The 19,850-nt window shown below is 36.8% G+C and overlaps 1 protein-coding gene across 4 annotated transcripts in view; it reads right to left on the reverse strand.

The window, feature by feature from the left end:
- Positions 1-19,850, reverse strand: part of LOC111875613 (constitutive coactivator of PPAR-gamma-like protein 1 homolog) — a 63,086-nt gene that overhangs the window by 40,311 nt on the left and 2,925 nt on the right. For 2 of the 4 annotated variants that reach the window (XM_023871985.2, XM_023871982.2), the window contains exons 2-7: positions 10,359-10,662; positions 9,936-10,108; positions 8,727-8,840; positions 6,883-7,029; positions 2,366-2,533; positions 1,583-1,778 (exon numbers count right to left, since the gene is read on the reverse strand). In XM_023871985.2, coding sequence (XP_023727753.1) covers positions 1,583-1,778; positions 2,366-2,533; positions 6,883-7,029; positions 8,727-8,840; positions 9,936-10,108; positions 10,359-10,584 — 1,024 coding nt within the window. In that variant the 5' untranslated portion in view covers positions 10,585-10,662. Of the gene's footprint in view, positions 1-1,582; positions 1,779-2,365; positions 2,534-6,882; positions 7,030-8,726; positions 8,841-9,935; positions 10,109-10,358; positions 10,663-12,198; positions 12,220-17,497; positions 17,623-19,850 lie in introns of those variants that run through there. The other 2 variants (XM_023871983.2, XM_023871984.2) reach the window with 2 other exon arrangements.

A 19,850-nucleotide genomic window follows, 5' to 3' on the forward strand; every position in this document is an offset into this window, starting at 1 on the left:
AGGTCAGGAAAATGGGTAGGACCTTAAACATCCTCCAGCTTAACACACTAAAATGCTCCTCTCACCAGTAATGCCCCAAAGTACCCATGTCCTTCACCTTTCTTGTGAAATCAACAAATCAGGAGTTCAAAGCATTGGTGATTACTGTTGGATCAAAATCTTCCAGTGACGAGTGCTTTCAAACCTGGCACCATATCTCATTTCTACATTCTTCATACCTACAACGCCAATGAAAATGCTTCTCCAAAAAAGAGTGGGGGAGGGGGAGAGACATGCTTCTGGAACTGTTCAGGAATGGAGGGAAGACCGGAACAGTTAATTTGGAAAGGAAGAAAATACAAAATTGAAAAGAAAGGTAGAGAACCCATGAAAGGGAGATACTGTAGTTAGACAGTCATGACACTCTAAATGAACATAAACTAGAAGACAACACAGTATCTATGAAAACCATCAAATAAAGTAAGAAAATGGATACAGTCAATATTCCTTGCCCATCAAATGTGTGCACACACATTCAAATTAGGTTCTGAAATCAATAGCCATTTGCAGCCATATAAAATTCAAACTTAAGGTTCACAAATGAACCTGGTGCAAAATTAATATGTACATGTATATGTCATATTATACTGATGCTAAAATTTGAACTAAAGCTGCAACATTGTTTATAATATGACAGTACAGCTTATATGGATTATGATGAGAACTTCATTATATAACTAAAACATTAGAATCACCAATTTCATAGCATTACATAATTTTAAACCTCACAAAAATAGAGTTTTTTTCCAGTACTTCTGTCATTATTGGTGAGTCCTAACCAACCACATATTTTTTGCACATCATTCTGTACAAACAGAAACTCCTAAAAATTTTACATGGGTGCAGTAAGTATGTGGAATCATTCTTCAATATTTTACCTGCATGACAACCACTTTAAACATGTTATCTCACAAATCAGAAGACCTACAGAAAAATTAATGATCCTCAAAACATGTTTCATTTTACTCCCATCTGTGTGAAACATTTTTTCTCCTATAAATAACCAGTGAGTTATGTTCTAAGCACGTGCAAACACGTGTGTAGATCTTTATCTAAAGCATCCTTTACTACTTTCCGATTTTGAACACAACGGGAAAGTCAGCAAACATACATGCCAAAAAGAATAAATACTGCCATAAACACTTTAATTTCTTTAAAACTTTGTGCTACACTGCAATGTACATAATTAGAAGTTATGAGAATGACTTCAAGGTTATGTACTTCAAGCATATTTGAATATGAAAAGTACCCATTAAAATGAGTATTTTTATGAATTGTATAAATTCACATTATTAACAAGGCTGCACTAACGAGGATGTATCATGGCTGGATGACTGTATTCTTAAAAAAACATCCAAACTATAGTGCATTGATTACCTAACTATATCATTTAATATTTTTGGACTGAAAATCTTGAAATGACCTGTATCTTGTGGGTTATTTTATGCCGCCTCTTGTAACACACTCCGCTCACAGTGTAGCCTTGAATATAAAGCCCATAACAACAGGTTCCTTATGTAATATGTATACTTTCAACTTTTACCTGCTGGATGTGGCCGATAACGTAAGAAACCATCCTTAGTGCCATTCAAATAATACTGTACACTCTGCTTCAGTTTTGATGCCCGTTTATCAGATGATGTGCCAAAAACCTGAACTGCGGTGGAATCCAAATTATCTATAGAAGGTAATGTCTTCACAAATCCAGCAACATTTTTTACTAGTACATCAACTGGAATCTGAAGAGGGTGAAAAATTTAAGTCAGAATTTGATATGCAGAGTTTGCCTGAATTAAATTATGGGAATCTTATACCAAAGTAATTTTCAGCATAAAAATCAAGTGAGAAAATGGATTCATTTTTAACACTTCTAATGAAGTCTTCTACACAGGACAAAAGTAAGTGAATTAACCTGCATCCAAAACATCTTACTGCATATTTGCAGGAAACTGAAGCAGCAAGTCAAACTTGGGAAGTTAAATGCACATACTTTGACATAGAGAATGCATTTGGCAGCTAAAATATTAGTTCTGTAGTAAATGTTACTGGCTTTTTAGGTGGGATATCATTTTAAACATGAAACACAAGGGTAAAATATACATAAATCTTGGGAAAGTTTTGGAACAAAATTATTTTTAAGTTTCATGCAGAAAATCTATTAAGCAATGTCATATTCACAAGTTCCATTGCATATTAGGTCTCTTATTGTTATATTCATAATCTATCAACTCTGAAGAGTACAATAGAATAATAATGTAATTTCAGACATCATGCTCTACAACTACCATTTCATCAAAGTAAAATCTCTGATCAGATCAAGCATTACCTTTCCTGGATTCTGAGTCATGCCTAATTTACGATAGAAGTCTGCCAAGTCTTGTTCTGTTAGCATGTAGTTGCCAAGAAGTGCTGCCAGTATACAGAATCTATCAGGTTGCAAACCCAAACCCTTTGCAACTTCAGTAAGGATGTACTCTTTAGTCTCAAGGGAGCCCTAAAAATCAAACACACATGAACTCATAATATTATATTGCAGCATCCTGTTGCACTTCTCACTTAGTATCAATTAGATTTTTACAGTCTCATGAGCAACATTACGTTCTATACAATTCTCATAATTTACAACAAAAACACAACAAATATAGATGAGACACTAACAGAGTTCAACAAACAAAGAACCAGTATATAATGTACTACAGAAAAAGAACACACTTCCAACAATTTCCTGGATCTTACAATATACCAAAAAAGAACAAAACTAGAATTCCAGATATGCAGGAAACCTATGCAAACAGATACCATTAATACCAAATCACTCATGTCACCCATATGAACATAGAATAAAAAGCATTAAATACTTAACAAAGCAAATATATATCAAATAACAAATGAAGCACTAACAAAGGAACTAAATATTATACAAGACACATTATAGTATAACAATGAATATAATAGAAACTTAACACTTTGCGGACCGGACGCATGATATCATGCTTTTCGCTTTTAAATGTGGCTCAATGGTCACATATCATCAGGATTTTAGGACACGTTAGGTTGTAACACACTATACCTTGCTCTGGTGCCACGCAACTGCAATGAATACTGCATAATAAATCTTTGGAATGCATGCTAGGTATTCAGTAACTTGACCTGGCTGGCTAGGGTCCCTACTCCAAAAGAAAATAAACTTTGTTCCTTCCAGCTCTTTATGTACCAGGCAGGAAGTTAGTAAAGGGGAATATGTTTCAAGGACAAAAGTGGTTGAAGGCAAAGCGATCTCTCTGACTTCTTTTCCAATGAGCTATCTGAAGTGCCTTGTGGAGTAGTAGTGATTAGTGACTCAGACAGTGGAAGTGACAGGGGTCAACAAAGAATTGTGGCCACAGATAATAAAAGTGAAAGTTGCATTGTGACTTATAAATTGTGCCATTTTCAATTCACTTTTGGTTTACAAAAATCTAAACCCTGATTCGAAATTGAAATACAAAGCATTTCTGANAATTAATTAGATTTTATATTAATTTTTAAAGTGAACAGTGCAAAAGTTAGGGTACTAGGTATAAAAATGCCGGTCCCCAGGGTGATTTAAATATTTAAATCGCCGGTCCGCAAAGTGTTAAGGATAAGTCATTCAGAAAACCACAAACACAACAAAAATACAAGCCTACACCGCCAAACAACAAAATGAGCCATTTTTACATATTACAGAAAAGAAACAAACGAAATCACAAGACTTTTTAAAGAAGCAAATTTAAGGTTGCATTCTGAAGAAAAACACAATATAACACCTAGTAAAGCCTCACCCTCAAATAAACGGATATGAAAAAAGTGGCATACACCAAATGAGATGTACGGATTGCCCATGAAAATACAGAGGGCAAACACACTGAACATTCCAGACCACATATAAAGGACATATGTAGGAAATAAGTAATAATAACGGCAACTCAGAATATTCAAATCACATATTAAATGCAGGATATACATATGGGAGTATGCCGAACACTATGAAAGTCATAAAAATAGAGAAAAAAGGAAAACACTTCCAGAAATACCACATATATATATATAAAATGAGTAAAGCTGAATTACAAATGAATGACACATACATCGAACCCATAACCTGATATTTGAAATAATACAAAAATTAAACAACAGCAACATAAACACATTACAAAAGAAAGAGCCAGTCCAACTCGGCAAGCATTAGGGAACAAGACACACAGTACAACACCCAACAAGAGAGAATACAATCCACCAACTCAAGTAAGTACATACATAACTAATTACATGACACACAAATAACTTTGAATACATGAATTCTAATAGAAAATCTACGCATGTTACAGTTATGTGCAACGAAAGGACTTAAGTATTTAACAACATAAGCAACAACAGAAGTCAGCATTCATGGAAACACACACACTGAACGATTATGATGGCCTAGCAACACACAACAGAACTCCCGCCCGCAAGAACACTCAAGGAAGCCACAACAGCAAACCAAACAAAACTGGAAGTAATATCGTTCATCATTCATACAATAACTGAATATATATATATATATCTTTAAAAAATTCTAACATAGTGCATCACACACATTACATGAAAGCAACCACATACAACCCATAATAACCAAAACAACTAGAGTCAACTGCAATAAGTGGAAAGAAAACCACATTACAGTGAGCAGCAGAATCCTTATCCATGTACGCATGAAGATGGCCAGTTAGGCAGAACCTGTAGTGAAATATTGTGACATTGCACTTAAGACAGCGCAAAAGCTCCTAAGTCAGATAAAGGTGAGAAGTTTTCACAGCTGTAATTATCATGTTCTTCTGGGATGTAACACCATATAGTTTAGTGGGCAGATCCTGACATTTCAGAGGAAGATGCTATCTACATATACCAAAGAAGATGGAAGAAGCATGTTCCTCAGTTATCCCCTGTACCACTATAATTGGACTAAGGAATTACTACCTTGTATAACAGACATCTTTATTCTGATAATGTTCAAAATCTTTAAACCTGGCCATGATAATCTGCCACACAGCCTGCCTTGCCAGAAAACTGACAGCAGCACAAGTTACCACTGTGAATTTTAAAAATCTATGGTACAACTACATTTAACACTGATATAAAATTTCTACTGTTGAACAGCTCAAAATGCTAGTTTTATAGTTCAACAGTACAGGTCTCTGCATATAGTAATTTACTACACCTCAGGTTGTAAACTGCCTTTGTCAATTAATACCAACCCCCCCCCTCAAACTGTTCTAATGATGAAACACAATCAGAGGGTCAAGAAGAAGTCATGTACTGTTCTAAAAAGAGTTTGAAATGCACTTGAATGATATACAGTCTCCATTTATTTTGTGGTGCAGCCTGTATAAAATTGAAAATCCTGTGACAGATACTAGTAGTACAACTAGCTAGCATCGCCAGTATACTAATCATAACATCACTAAATTAGTATGATACAGATTCTAATAAATCCAAATTACAAACAATAAGCATACTGATAACTATAACATAAGGAAAATTCTGAACAGTCTGCCAATATTATTGATGAGAAAAGTCCATGTCCTTGAATTCAACCAGAAATGTGCAGCAAATAAAAAGAACCCAATGCAGAATTAGGTTGACACAAAGTACACCTCCAGCAAACAAGTTTGCATTTTATGGTCTCCCCTGAATAAATTCTAAATTGGGAATAACTGACATTTCCTCTTTTGAATTCTTTTGCCTTTTCTTTCAATGACAACATTTCTGACAGCATTCACAATGAAACATATATGCAAAATAGCGAGGCCCAATGAAACAAAAACGGATGTTTGCTTAAAGGAAAGATGTATCTACAAAAGAAATGAAAACTGTTTCTGGCAGCAGCTGTACAAATGTCATCCTCAAACCCAATCTGTGGGGATACTGGACAACAAATCCATTTGTGAAAACAGTCATACAAATCAAATAGCATATCATGTGACAGATTCATGGCCACCTTAACAGTGCTTCATGTAAATAATAATGAAAACTGTGTACCTAGGGGTCAAACAGGTTATGTTCCTCTACATATGATTCACTCCATTCTCATTAAAAAAAAAGTTCCACAGATTTTTGATTCCCTAAATTCTTACATGGAGAGATACCCATGTTAATCTAGAAAAAAACGAACAGTGGAAAGCTCCCAACTCATCAGCTTCTCCCTCTACCAGGTTCAGTTTCAGAGGATCCACACAGATCTAAACAAATGTTAGGCTCATTGCTAACAACAATGTAATCCATAGTCAAAAACAGGCGCCGATAATTATGTACTGAGTTAGTGTCCTTTTCGCAAACATAAGCTTAGAATTTTAATTCAGAGCAGCACACATTCCGAGAACAAAACGAGACAAAGAGTAAAACTAAGCAAAACTAAACTGCACTGAACAGAAATAAATATTAGGGCAACTGGGTCAGTTAAATAAATATCTGCCAAGGGTCTTCAGAAGTGGTCCCAAGTAGAAGCCAAACACTAATTTAGAACACCAAAACATAATTAACTGCCACTGAAACACCTTTCATGCATTTAGCCATGTAACACTTCCAGTGAAGTAAAGATCTAATGCTGTATACAGCTTCAGTTCACTGTAATACGTCTCAGTAACAAATGGGAGGTTCAAGGAAGAACCAGGTGTAAATTCGGAATGGAAAGGTAAAAAATTAAGAACAACTACTGAGGTATCAGGCATTTTGGTGATGCATTCCCTAGCCTGGGCTATACATTCAGCTCATGGGCACCATCTCACTATTACGTAATCTTTTTATACCTCTGATAGGCCTACATTTTACTTAAATCCATACCTTGTAAGTTAATTTAAGATGTTCAGAAGAGAAGTAACGTGGGGGATCAAATACAGCATATTCCCCATCATCAGCCATAAGACCATGGAAACCATTTTCTCTACAATATGCAATCACTTCCTGATGATGATCATCCATGGTACATAACTAAAAAACATACCACAATTTTCTAAAGACAATGATGACTGAAGCATTAAGACATATCATGGAAAACAACACAAATGCATCAGTGAAACATGTCATTACATGCATATCGTTAATATTATGACCATCTCTGCAAAATGACATAGATATACAGATAATTAATGATGCTTAATTTTTTGTGTCAGGCCAACTATTTCTTTTGGTGTTATTTTGTTTCTGATCAATTATGTTTCGTTATTAGTGTGAACATCATCACCATGAGTGACCATGTGACACTATCCTGAGGTTCCATGCAATAATTTTTATTCTACCCTTCACTTGAGTCATAAAACCTTCAGCAATCTCTCCAACTGCCCCACTGTGTATGGTACTCCTCATATGTTATGGACATTACACGCTTTTAGTTCACCACCACCAATCTGATTTCCAGCTGCTTTAGTCCCTTATCGAAAGAAACCATTTTAATTACAAGCACTTCTCACAGCAATTACAGACAATTTTTATTCTGATGTCATCAACCAAATTTATATTACTTTCAAAAAGTATACTGATCGAAAGAGGAAACCTAACTTCTTATTTTTTACTAGTACCAGTCTTGTGGTTTTGACATACTAAATACTACAAACATTTCTGTAAAGCAATATTAGTTCTGAAATAATTAATGTGGTTCTTCTGTTCCAACATAATCCTAAAATTTTAAAAGCATATTGAATATAACAGTCTAATTATTTCAACAAGTTTAATATAAAAAAATCTTAACACTGAAGATTACAATTGCAATTTGTATGAACATGTTTTCAGAATGTATAAGAACTAAATACCACATAAACATTTAGATAATAAAATGGCAAGAAGACAAAAAAAAAAGTAAAGCATAAAAATGCTGGAAAGAACAACCTTAACCATGAAGTCATGACAGAATGTCCTAATCCATGATATTCCTGATGATAATCTCAGCATACTTCTTCACAAAATAATTCACACCCATGGGAAGGGTACCATTTTCTTCCATTCTCTTATCAATTACAATTGCTAAAACTATTGTAACGCCACTAAATTACTGACAACTGTTGTATCTGTAAGTGTAACACACTATTTTTATAATAGATGAAAAATGTATCTTTGTTACACATCTTACATACAGTATCCTATTTTTGGTCGCAATCAGCTTCTAAATAAAATAAAGGTGACAATCAAAAAACTACTACAATCTTTGTTCGTTCTATTGGAAATCTGTTTCTTCGTACAGTGGCTAACCACAGCAATGCAAAGTATGTGACCACAACAGCAAGAAACAGGCAGGGAAATTAACAAGTTGCTTTTCCTGCTCTCAAAAATGTGAAACTGTCAGCACAAATGTAACAATGATACACTCCTCCTTGCAATAAGATATTTTAAGAAAGAAAGAAAGAAAGAAAGAAAGAAAGAAAGGAAAAAAAGGCAACATCCAGAAGAAGGGGTAGGCTCAACTTCTCCTAAATCATTTTCTTGCTCTGTCCCAAGAGGATCAGCCAGATGCAGTGTGAATTAACTGATTCACTTAACTCTAATTAATGGCAAAATACAAAAGTCTACTTCTACTACTGTCACACTTATCTACACATATTCACTTCAGGCATGCTCCCTTTGATCAATACCCTTGTCATATGACATTTCTGTCTAAATGGTGAAATACAAAACTAATGAACAGAAATTCTTACCACACTAACGCTGAGATGGCGCAAGGCCATGCGTAAACATGTTCTCAGACATACAGGAGCAGTCCACCAGACCTTTGGTGGAGGTGTGCCTTTAGTGCTGATATGTTTTAATACCTAAAACAAGAAAAACCAGATTTTCATGACTTTCAGTGAAATTAACAATGCTTAAGTTAAATGGATATCAATATACCTGACTTAGGACTTCCACAGAGAACCCTCTTTAAGACATTATTTATCACTCCCCCACCCCCAAAATATGATACAACTTCAAAAGTAAAATATCACTGAAATGCACTGTCGAGTGCTAGTTATTAGAAAAATGGTTTGGATTGATAACTGGATTTATTGGACACTTATAACTCATAACTACAAATATCTGTAAGTCTCACTGATTTACACACTCTAAATCACTGCAACTACAGAAAACATAAAAATCTTGTGTTTATTCACTAGTCATTGCTACGTAGCAATGGCTAACAATGCAACTCAAACGAGGCACCTATCAAATATAGGTCAGAAGGGTTACCACCTGAGCCAACATGCCTGGATAACTATATATGAAAAATCTGACAATTCAGTTATAACTAACCCTTTCACTGGGTATGACAGAATGTTTTAGCATGGTCGAATGTTAACATATAGATATGACATGCCATTATGTCCTGTGATTTCAATAATGAATAGCTCCATAGAATGATAGTTTAGAGAGCCAGAAGTTTCATTGTTACAACAGCTGGAATCTTTTTGTCTTGATGTCAGCACTATTCAAGACACACAGCACAACACCTGTCCTGTATCCAATTTTTCTCCAGGACTTGTGCACTGTTGCATGTTACTGTTGTCCGAAGATGGACAATCCATGAATCAGTAATGAAAATATATTGTGCTCTTCTAGGTTTGGACATCAAGTAGTCTGAGGAGGAGGGTACCAATATCTGAGAAAAGTACCCTGAAGTTGGCAGTATTTTTCCCAAAACTTTTGCACTCACCCCCCAGACTGTACAGTGACATAACCTAAAGGAACACAATATGAATCTTAACTGTGGCAAAGAGCAAAAATCTAAAAAACGCATAAATGTAAATATTTCTGAAGCAGTGCATAAGAAAGAATTACTGAAACATACAATGTAATGCCTAATACTTGTATTATTTTCATTATCCATCATAATTAATCATACACCAGAAATAACTATTGAAGTAAATTTGTACCTGATTGATTTTCTTCCTCACTTCTTGCTGGGATGTAATCCATTCAGTCATACGTTGTTGTTCTAAGCATCCATTGAAAAAAACTGCAAGTTCAATGTGGCTTGTCTGCACTGTTTGTATCAAAACTGCTAAAAACTGAACCATACGATTCCACTGACCACCACATGCCCAATCTGAAAGGAATGAAATAATTGCTGAAACACACAATTCCATTTATTGGCATATCTTGAACCAAACAAGGAATTAACCATATGGTTCACCCAATCCAATAGCAAGAATTAACCATATGGTTCACCCAATCCAATAGCAAGTCAGTTTAAGTGATTGAGAACAACACAATTTATGTTTTCAAACAAGAACATTCTACCAAAGAAGTGTCTCAGAATGTATTACTGAAACTACAGCTGTAGTGACAAGTCATACCTGAGAAATAGCCTCCATATAATCTGTCAAGACAACATTCACCATCTACAACAAGACTAAGCTTGTTGCTACCAGTATGTTGGGAACCAGCATTCTTTCCGCCTCTCTGCTGTTGACGAGCCTGCCTCTGAGCAACACCACGTGCAATACGTAATAGATCTACAGGTACTGATCCACCAGTCACTTGTGGACTTTCAAGGAAACTCTGTAAGTCCTGCACCCCCATATTTATGAACTGTCAAAGTAGCTATGGATTTAGATAATCTCTTCAGATGGTCACTACTTCAAATCTCTTCATTCAGACCTGAAAGCAAAAATCAATAAATGTACATCCAAACTTTTTAAGACAGAATAATGAATATAAAATCTGTAGAAGCATTGCTTTTTCAGGTAGGAAACTTCAATTTTTCTGCCCAAGGGACAGTGGTGTAGTTATATTGTAAAATAAATAAACAGCAGCAGAAACTATGTGCGTATTCAAAGATGATATATTCTCACAAAATTACTGGGTTTTGGGACTTTTTCCATCATCTGGAATTCTAGGTAATACAGGACACAACATTTTGGAAACTGGATCTGTTTCCAAAACATCGTGTCCTCTATTACCTAGAATTCCGGACGATGGAAAAAGTCCAAAAACCCAGTAATGCTGTGTCATCCACCATCGTCAGAACCCTTTAGAATCTAATGATATATTCTGATTACACATTACTTCAATTACTTAATATTTGAAATAAAAAAATATACTGATTACATCAGTCCATTTCTTGCCATCCTAGTAACATCCCATTTCTATATGATGCAACCAAACAATTATTTCACCTATGCTCAGCCCTCGATTTTTCTGTGTATCTTCTCTTTATAAGCAACATCTGATACTCCTGAACCACATATCACAGAGATGGTTGTTTCAGGATAAAAGTGGTACATCCACACTTGTCACTCACAATGTCAGAAAATGAATAATGAAACATTATTAAATTACTCAAACACTGCACATCAACTTCCCATTCCCATTTATTTTTTTGGGGTAAATGGATTACTTACAAGATACAGTAACCTGAAAGGACACCTTTTTAAATCAGGATTAAAAATAATCCTGCTTGTGGATGGTGTCTGGAGAAATATGAAACAACCTCACATCTTATGTGACTGTGAAGCTACACCTTAATATTTTATCACCTGGAACAATACTATTATGAACAAGATAACTATCTAAAGTGGCCTCCGTAGTCTAGAGGTAACGTTCTCACCTCATGACTCGTAGCAAGCGGGTTCAAATACCCGGTGGAGGTCGTCGAATTTTTAAGGGCGGAAAAATTCAGGGAACAAGTCCTCCGGGAGGGACTTTAAGCCGTGGGTCCCGTGTCGTAGCTTTACGGCACGCAAAAGAACCTCATACCTCCAAAGGAGGTCACTGAGACAAAATTGCAGACGTTTCACACCCAACAGCAGTCACTAATACCTCTGGTAGATGGGGGAAGCATTATAGATACCTCTCAGCTAGTAGAGCCGGTCTCGCTGGCTGGGCGGGACTGATGGTAAGCACCAATACCGGTAGGATATAGAGACTGGGAGAAATCATAGAGGGAAGCACAATGGACCACTACAGGTCTAAGTGCATGGGGAAACCCACCCTCTCCAATAACTAACTAACTAAGATAACTATCTAGATGTCCCTCTTAAGTTAGATACATGTTATTTGAAGTTCAGGATTATTTGGAAGGAAGAACAGAGAACACACACGACAGATAATCATGGTTACGATGCATGGACCAGTAAAGACCCGTCCCTTATTAATAAATTAATTCACTCATTCATTCCCCAGTATTCAACATACCTATATTTGATCCCAACTGCTGATACCAACCTTTAAAAAAGTCAGCATAATATCTGCAACATGGTAGCAGAGAACATGAAGATATAAGTACATCCAGCTCTCTAAGTGTTACGTAAAATGAACAGAGCTTAGGCAACAATGTCCAACATAATATTAGTATAAACTCTTCTTATGTAAAGTTCACTGTGTAAGATGCTTGGAAATGTGTCTGAAATTGCCCCAGAATATCTGTACATTAATCACAAATTCTCCTCACTCATGGTTTCCACATGGCCAATGCATTCCTCAATGATTTATATGGTTGCTTTTCCACTCCCTTCCTTGTCTACAGGTGATGTTAACTCCAAAATAGAGAAAATATATGGCACATAATGAAGTAATATCTTGTAAAAATGTCTGAAGCATTGGTTCATGCTTGAACCACTTTTAGTCATACAGAATCACTGCATAAAAGTCCTCTCTATCCAAAATGCCTGATGGTCTACAGCTCAGTCAGGTATGTTTGTGCTTGCACGAACTGCTTAATGGTACCAAATAGTTGCAATGAATCATACTCTGAAGTCATTTATCCATATCTGATGACTGCCAACTCAGTTCCATGCCTGAAACCGTTTCTGTTTATACTACAAGGCAGTCAGTAAACAGGCCACAAATGGACATAAAATGTAAACCATGTGATATCTGAAGCTGGAGAAAACATTCATTTCTTGACATATCCTCCACCAACATTTATATATTTGTCTCATTGCTTTACCAGTGCATTGAAACCCACGGCATAGAAGTCAACTCTTCCACCTGCTGCACAGTTGCTTCTGCTGCAATCTGAACATGGCGACCTGGTTGGGCATCATGTGTAATTTTTTAACGTCCTTGAGAGAATTTTATGACCCAGTTGTGAACCACTTTACATAACAAACACTTCCCTTCATAAACATGAAACATTTCTTTATTAGTATCCTTTGCACTGAGTCCTTTTGTCCATAAAGAAATGCACAACAGAATGCTTCTTTGGCTGTACACCCTTCAAGCAGGTTACTATTTTGACTACTGAAACTAGCCTCCGAACATGAGCATGTGCATCTACTACCTAGATTGTCACGAAATTGGACTGTACTGCTACCTAGTGATATACACCGAAAACTTTTTACATCCATTACAGCTGTTTTACGTCCATTTGTGACTTATTTACTGATTCTCCCTCATAAAAATCTGAATCAAAGTTTCTGTTATTTTTAATCTTAACATTGTTTTAACTTTTCAATAATAATTCAGCTTGAAGCCAGATACATGCAAGTGAATTTAACATTTTTTTTATTGCATTAAAATCTATGGGCGTTACAACAAAAAAAAAATTGTTAACATGAATATCACCATACTTTATTGCATTCAGCAATTATTCTCATTATATCTGCATGACAGTTAATCCAAAATAAGAAACACGTTTTACTAGGTTTGTCAGAATCCTCATACATTCTTCTTAAGCTTGTCATTTAATGACACTGTCAGCTTCTAGACTATATGTCATTGCAATCCACTTAGTTTAAAAGTCCCACACTGGTGTTCAGTTTACAATCACAGGATACTCATGCAAGGAAGTCTGAGTCACTGCACATGTATATTAAACTCTGCAAGTAACACATGTTATGCAATGTTACATAAATTTACAACTGGGCTTACTGTCCGTCACAATAAGAAATAACTTCACATATTCAATCACTAAGGTCTTCAAAATATGTGAATTATTTCATTTCTACCAAATATGTTATATACACTACATTGGAGTTGCTGCAGTGTGCACTGTAACTCTTTTCTTCTCAAGTCAATCAATGGCCTAAGAGACTCAAAATTTTGTTCGACACTGTTATTCATAATAAAACATAAAACGAAATTTTAGTACCAATATCTTACAATACTGTATTACATCCATGCATGCTGAAGGACTCCTCTAACAACCAGCTGTTAATTCAAATGTACATTAAAATGCCAGCAGTAAGGCCATAACATTTTTGCAATATTCAAAATATTTTGAAAGGCTTGAAATATGTTAGACTGCCTAAAACAAACTGTCTGACCGCACCAGCCCGAAGAGAGACTCAAGCCAATCTTCCCATGCATTTTCACACACATGGCATGGTCAAGAGGCCAATATATGTAACTTCTCTTCAAGATCACCCCAAAAAATCCAAATACTGTAACATTACAACAGAAGAGAGAGCTGTTACCAGGTTAGGGCACAGTAAACAACCCATTAGTATAATGACTGCACATGCAACAGAGGAACAGTGTTTTCCATAAGGTATGAGCAGATAGTGATGCCACTCAACAACAGAATAACTGTTGGAAGCAGTGTTTTCTCTGCAGTCCCTGCCAAGGCCATACATACATTTACCACTTGGTGTAAGTGGACTGCTCTGTTTTCTGCCATACACCTTCTAATCTTCAAAGGATGAAAGCTAATTACGGAAGAATTTTATTCATCTTCATGTGTACTGTGTGATTTATTGTCATTCACAAAGTAGGACAATGTTGTAACCATTTATAGATTGTGTTTTTATACCTGGCCTCTAGGTTGTATGTGAGATGTATGGCAGAAGTAGTGGGTCAGGGGCTGTAGATGCACTGTGGGAGGCAGGGCAACATACTGTAATTAAGGCCCTGTACTAACTCACACCCAATATTACATCAGTGGACTAAACGAGACCCACTACACATTTTTTCAGAGCATAGTGAAGTCTAAAATCATAGGAAGTACCTGAAGTGGTGGTGGCTGTATGGTGGTTCAAGTAGAACTGAGCAGACTGAAAGGTAGAAATGTTATGAATAGTTACAGCACCCAAGGGCACAGATTACAAGTGGTCCATGTTCACTATTATGAGACCTAACATTTATATTCAAGCTGCTAATAACCAAGCTGATACATGAGCTAAAAGAGCATCCACAGGAATGGGAATGACATGGGTGATAAAAATATACACAGATCCACTTACCCATACACCACACATGGCACTTAAATCACAGCCTTTGATGTGACCTGTCTGCACGTGTTAAGATGCAGGGGTATATACAATCATACCACATTGTGCTGTCAGAGTAGACAGCAAGTAAAACAAATATTTCAATGTCAAAAGCCATGAGTCAAAAGTATCAGTGAAGTTGTGAAATGAAGTGGTACTTGCTCATGAAGAAATATTTCACTCTGAATTATGAGACAATATTTATGAGAAAGATTATAGTTCTTAACACAGTGACACTTAAAAGGATGATAGCAATGGTGAAGAGACTGAGACACAATGGTTGATGACACTGAATGAAGGTTAGTGCCTCAAAGAGAACAAAGGAAACTATTTTAATAAATATGTTACAACATATTTTCAAGTATTTATTATCTTTCACACACTTTCTTCCAGTGACCGAAATTAATAGATAAATTCATTTCCTATGTGCTGATATGTTTCTCAGCATGAATGCATCTTTGATTCAGAGCCAACTTCCATCTCCATTAAGTGGAGTACATCAAATGTTTTCCTCTACTCTCTGAATTGAAGTATTGATAATGTCAAGCAACAGAGTGACTATAGATGGGATTTGGATTGGTAAACAGATTCATTGGACTCTTAAACTACCTTCTGACTACATTTTACAAATCACTATCACACACAGACTAATGTCCTGTCATGGTCTTCACTGCTCTGCTTGGCAAAATCTTCAAACACTGGATGTTCATCTACTCCCAGGCTCACGTCCTCGAGGGGTGGTTACCATCTCACACCAACCTCCTACTTTTCTAATTGCCATTTCAGGACTCTATATTGGCTAATGGTAGTTGGTCTGCATTATAAAGCCTAATCATGGACCCCATAGAAAACACCTCTCCCAACAGTTCTACTGTAGCATCACAGATTGTGGAGAGAACAGTGCTCCCCACAGTTAGTCCACTGCTGGGTTTGTCTGTTGAGGTGACCAACTGATTGCTACTGAGCCATTGCCTAAAAATGGCTGTTTCCTGCAGAGCCAATCACTAGCAACAGCTGTCTCTGCTGGTTTCACACTTCTTGCTTTGAGCAAATATGACAAAATATAGTGCTTGCTGGTTTCTCACAGCAGAGATGAAGGATTAATATCAGGTAAGCTCATGTGGGATTTGTGGACACAGTGAGACTGGGGTAAGTTTCCTCAATGTACTCAAGTTTCCCATGTCAAATCTCCTTCTGCCAAGTGTTTCATAACACTGTGAATTATTATATACATTTCAGTGGTAGTGGTAGTGAGAAGTGGTCAAAACTGGTGCAGAAAGACATGGAAAGTACAGTGTAAGAATGGGGGCACGCGGTAGCATAGTTGGTTGAGGGGCTATGCTACAAGCCGGAAGGTCGCGGGTTCAAGTCTCGATGAGGTCATTGGATTTTTTTCAATTGACCTAATCCTTCCAGCCGCATTATGGCCCTGAGGTTGACTTAGCCTCTAACAGAAATGAGTATAGGAATTAATTAAATCATTTTCCTGGGGAGTAAAGCGTGGCCGGCGCGTAAGGTTGATAACCTTACCGCCATCTCTGAGCAGTGTCTAGATAATGTGGGACCCTCAACGTCTCACAACCCTATGGGCCTTCATGGCCTGGTTCAGGGATAGCTTTCCTTTACTTACTTACAGTAAAAAAATGAGCTTGGAGAAAAAGCACTGAAAAGTGAGTAAAGTAAAAAGTAAAGTAAGTAAAGCTAACCCCGTACCAGGCCGTGAAGGCCCATAGGGTTGTGAGACGTTGAGGGTCCCACATTGTCTAGACAATCGGCTCAAAGATGGCAGAGAGGGTGTCAGCCCTATGCACCGGCTGCGCTTTACTCCTCAGGAAAATTATTTAATTAATTCCTGGTACTCATTTCTGTTAGAGGTTGAGTAAACCCCAGGGGCCTAGTGCAGCTGGAAGGATTAGGTCAACTGAAAAAAATCCAATGACCTCATCGGGACTTTAACCTGCGACCTTCTGGCTTGTAGCATAGCTCCTCAACCACTACGCTACCACGTTTCCTGCTGAAAAGTAGGAAAACAAATAACAGAAGAAATCAAAACAAGTGGGGGAGCTAAAAATATGAACGAGAAAGATATAACTACTTAAAAATTTTTGTGAATGATTAACTGCTGGAACCAGTAGCAGCATAAGTTCAAACCCAAATCTGAAATTTACAGGAAAGAATAGTCCTTTAACAAAGCTGTTTAACTATACACACAAGCAAGTACACACACACAAAAAACATTCTCCAACAGTTTACAACCAAAAAATTGGCAACTGGAGTTTCCCTACCTTACTGAGTATGTACATAATTCACCGCACTGATAATTATAGTTTGCTATATGCTTTCCGAATGCAGAGACTGTAACCAACGCTGGAGGTGATGCAAGATGTCAGCCCAGAATCAGAAGAACATTCTAGAAATGAAGCTAATGAAAGCATTTTGGAGGCAAAATTGGAACATCGAGAAATTCAAAATAAAGAAATCAAAATTCACCCCTCTGCAGCCTCCACATTTTGCCAATATCAGAAAAGAATCAAGGTTTGCTGCTGCAAATATTAGAACTTCAATTGTTGTTTGCTTATTTTGAGCAATTAGTACATACTTTATGATTTGGTGATCACCTAAAATACCAATTACTATTCCAGAAACTGTGATAAATGCAAAAACATTACACACTTCATTTGCAACAGTCACTAAAGACCACGATAATGCTACACACATGTGATTACTATTAGTGCAAAGCAAATAAGAAAAAGGTACTCATTCACTCAGCTGATGAATTTCTAAAACAGCTCAATGTTCAGTTATCAGCTACATCTAAACACAGTTTTGCTGGTAACATTCAACTATGGCAAGTATTTATATATGATTTATTGAACTAAACCATCTACAGCTCTGTTCATACAGTGAAGAATGATAGGATAGGTGAATAATGGATCTGAAACAATGTGGAAGAGAACAGCAGTGGCCCCATTTGAGGTGTTATCCCAGCAACTGCCCAGACGGAGTAAACTATGAAAATCCGCAGTCAGGGTAGTTGATGTCTTGACTTAGATTGAAATCAGGCCCCTCACAAATACAAGTCACTAGCATTACTGCTTGAAACAACCTCCTCTGTACGTAAAGCTGTCCCTGTGCTTAACTAATTAAGTACTATGCCATGAAGGTGTATGGGGGAGTGGACGCGTAGTTCCACGATTTTCTTGACCTCCGAACTTGATGGAGGTGAGTGGTCAGGTTCACGCCCTGACCGCTTTACCTCCAGGGAAAGAGGCCCTGCTACCCAGTGGATAAGAGGCTGGGTGGGGCCTAGGGCCGGTCTGGACATGGAGAAGAGAAAATTCTTGACTCCACTGGGACTCGAACTCTGACCCCTCTGTCGTCCAGTTCATAGCCAGTTGCTATACTAACTACACTATCTTGGCTCCCTACCTCCTCTGTAGAGAAAGAATTAACTCAAAGGAGAAGCCCTTCTACAGAACCTAAGTAATACATCAGGTCAAGAAATTCACTGCCTTTTATGAAAACCAAAGGCTTACTATAGCAATCAGAGCCCACTCCGGGTACCTAACCTTAGTCACATAATTCTAGTCCACATCCCCATTACCCTCGCTTTAAGATCCATTTTAACATTATCCCTCATCATTTGAAAACCTAGAGGGTGGAGAAGGCATTTTAAAAGCTGACTTTGCAGAGCTTCTCAATTCACCGGATTACAGAAGGCATCATATCATATACAGCACTGCTACACTGCAAAGAAGGTCCTTCACCCTATATTGCGATCTTCACCATGACTGACAAACTCGGCCTTCAGTTATAATATAGCCACCAAAACAGATCATACCAACATAAAGTAATCTGCATATCTTTTCTGATGATGCTAGCAGCCAATTTAAAAATGAATTTACACTCAATACCATTTTGCAGCAAGCAAAAATATGTCCAAACCCTGAATGTGGTGGAACTTCTTCCTAGATCACATGGGTGATACAACAGGCCAGAAGTGGCCGCAGTACAAGGGACTTAGTCCCACCCCACTAGCAATAGATCACATATATATACAAGAAAGGTGATAAAAATAATGTATCAAATTTTAGACCAATTTCTCTATTACCATCTTTCTCTAAGATTTTCGAAAAAGTTATATATAAGAGAATAATGGCTCACCTTATTACAAATAATATCCTTTCAAATTGTCAGTTTGGATTTAGGAAGAACACATCAACTATAAATGCAACCTACAAATTAACAAATGATATACTGATGGCCTTAAATAATAAAAGGAAAAGTGGTGGTATATTTTTTGACTTGGAGAAGGCTTTTGATTGTGTGGACCATGGTATATTATTGGTTAAAATGAAATATTATGGTGTAAGCGGTGTGATGTATTCTCTAATTGAGTCATATTTAGAAAATAGATACCAAAGAGTAAAATTTAACAATAAGTTATCAAATTGGGGAAAAATTGATAAAGGAGTTCCTCAAGGATCGATTTTGGGTCCGCTATTGTTTTTGATTTATGTAAATGACTTACCCTCCTTTATACAGTGTTCTGTCCCATCACATACATCAGTTGTGCTATTTGCCGATGATACAAGTGTAATAGTAAATGAATTAAATTTTATGCAGCTGGAAAAAAAA

This window comes from Cryptotermes secundus, unplaced genomic scaffold (assembly GCF_002891405.2).
Source record: "Cryptotermes secundus unplaced genomic scaffold, Csec_1.0 scaffold50, whole genome shotgun sequence".
In the NCBI taxonomy this organism is placed as follows: domain Eukaryota; kingdom Metazoa; phylum Arthropoda; class Insecta; order Blattodea; family Kalotermitidae; genus Cryptotermes; species Cryptotermes secundus.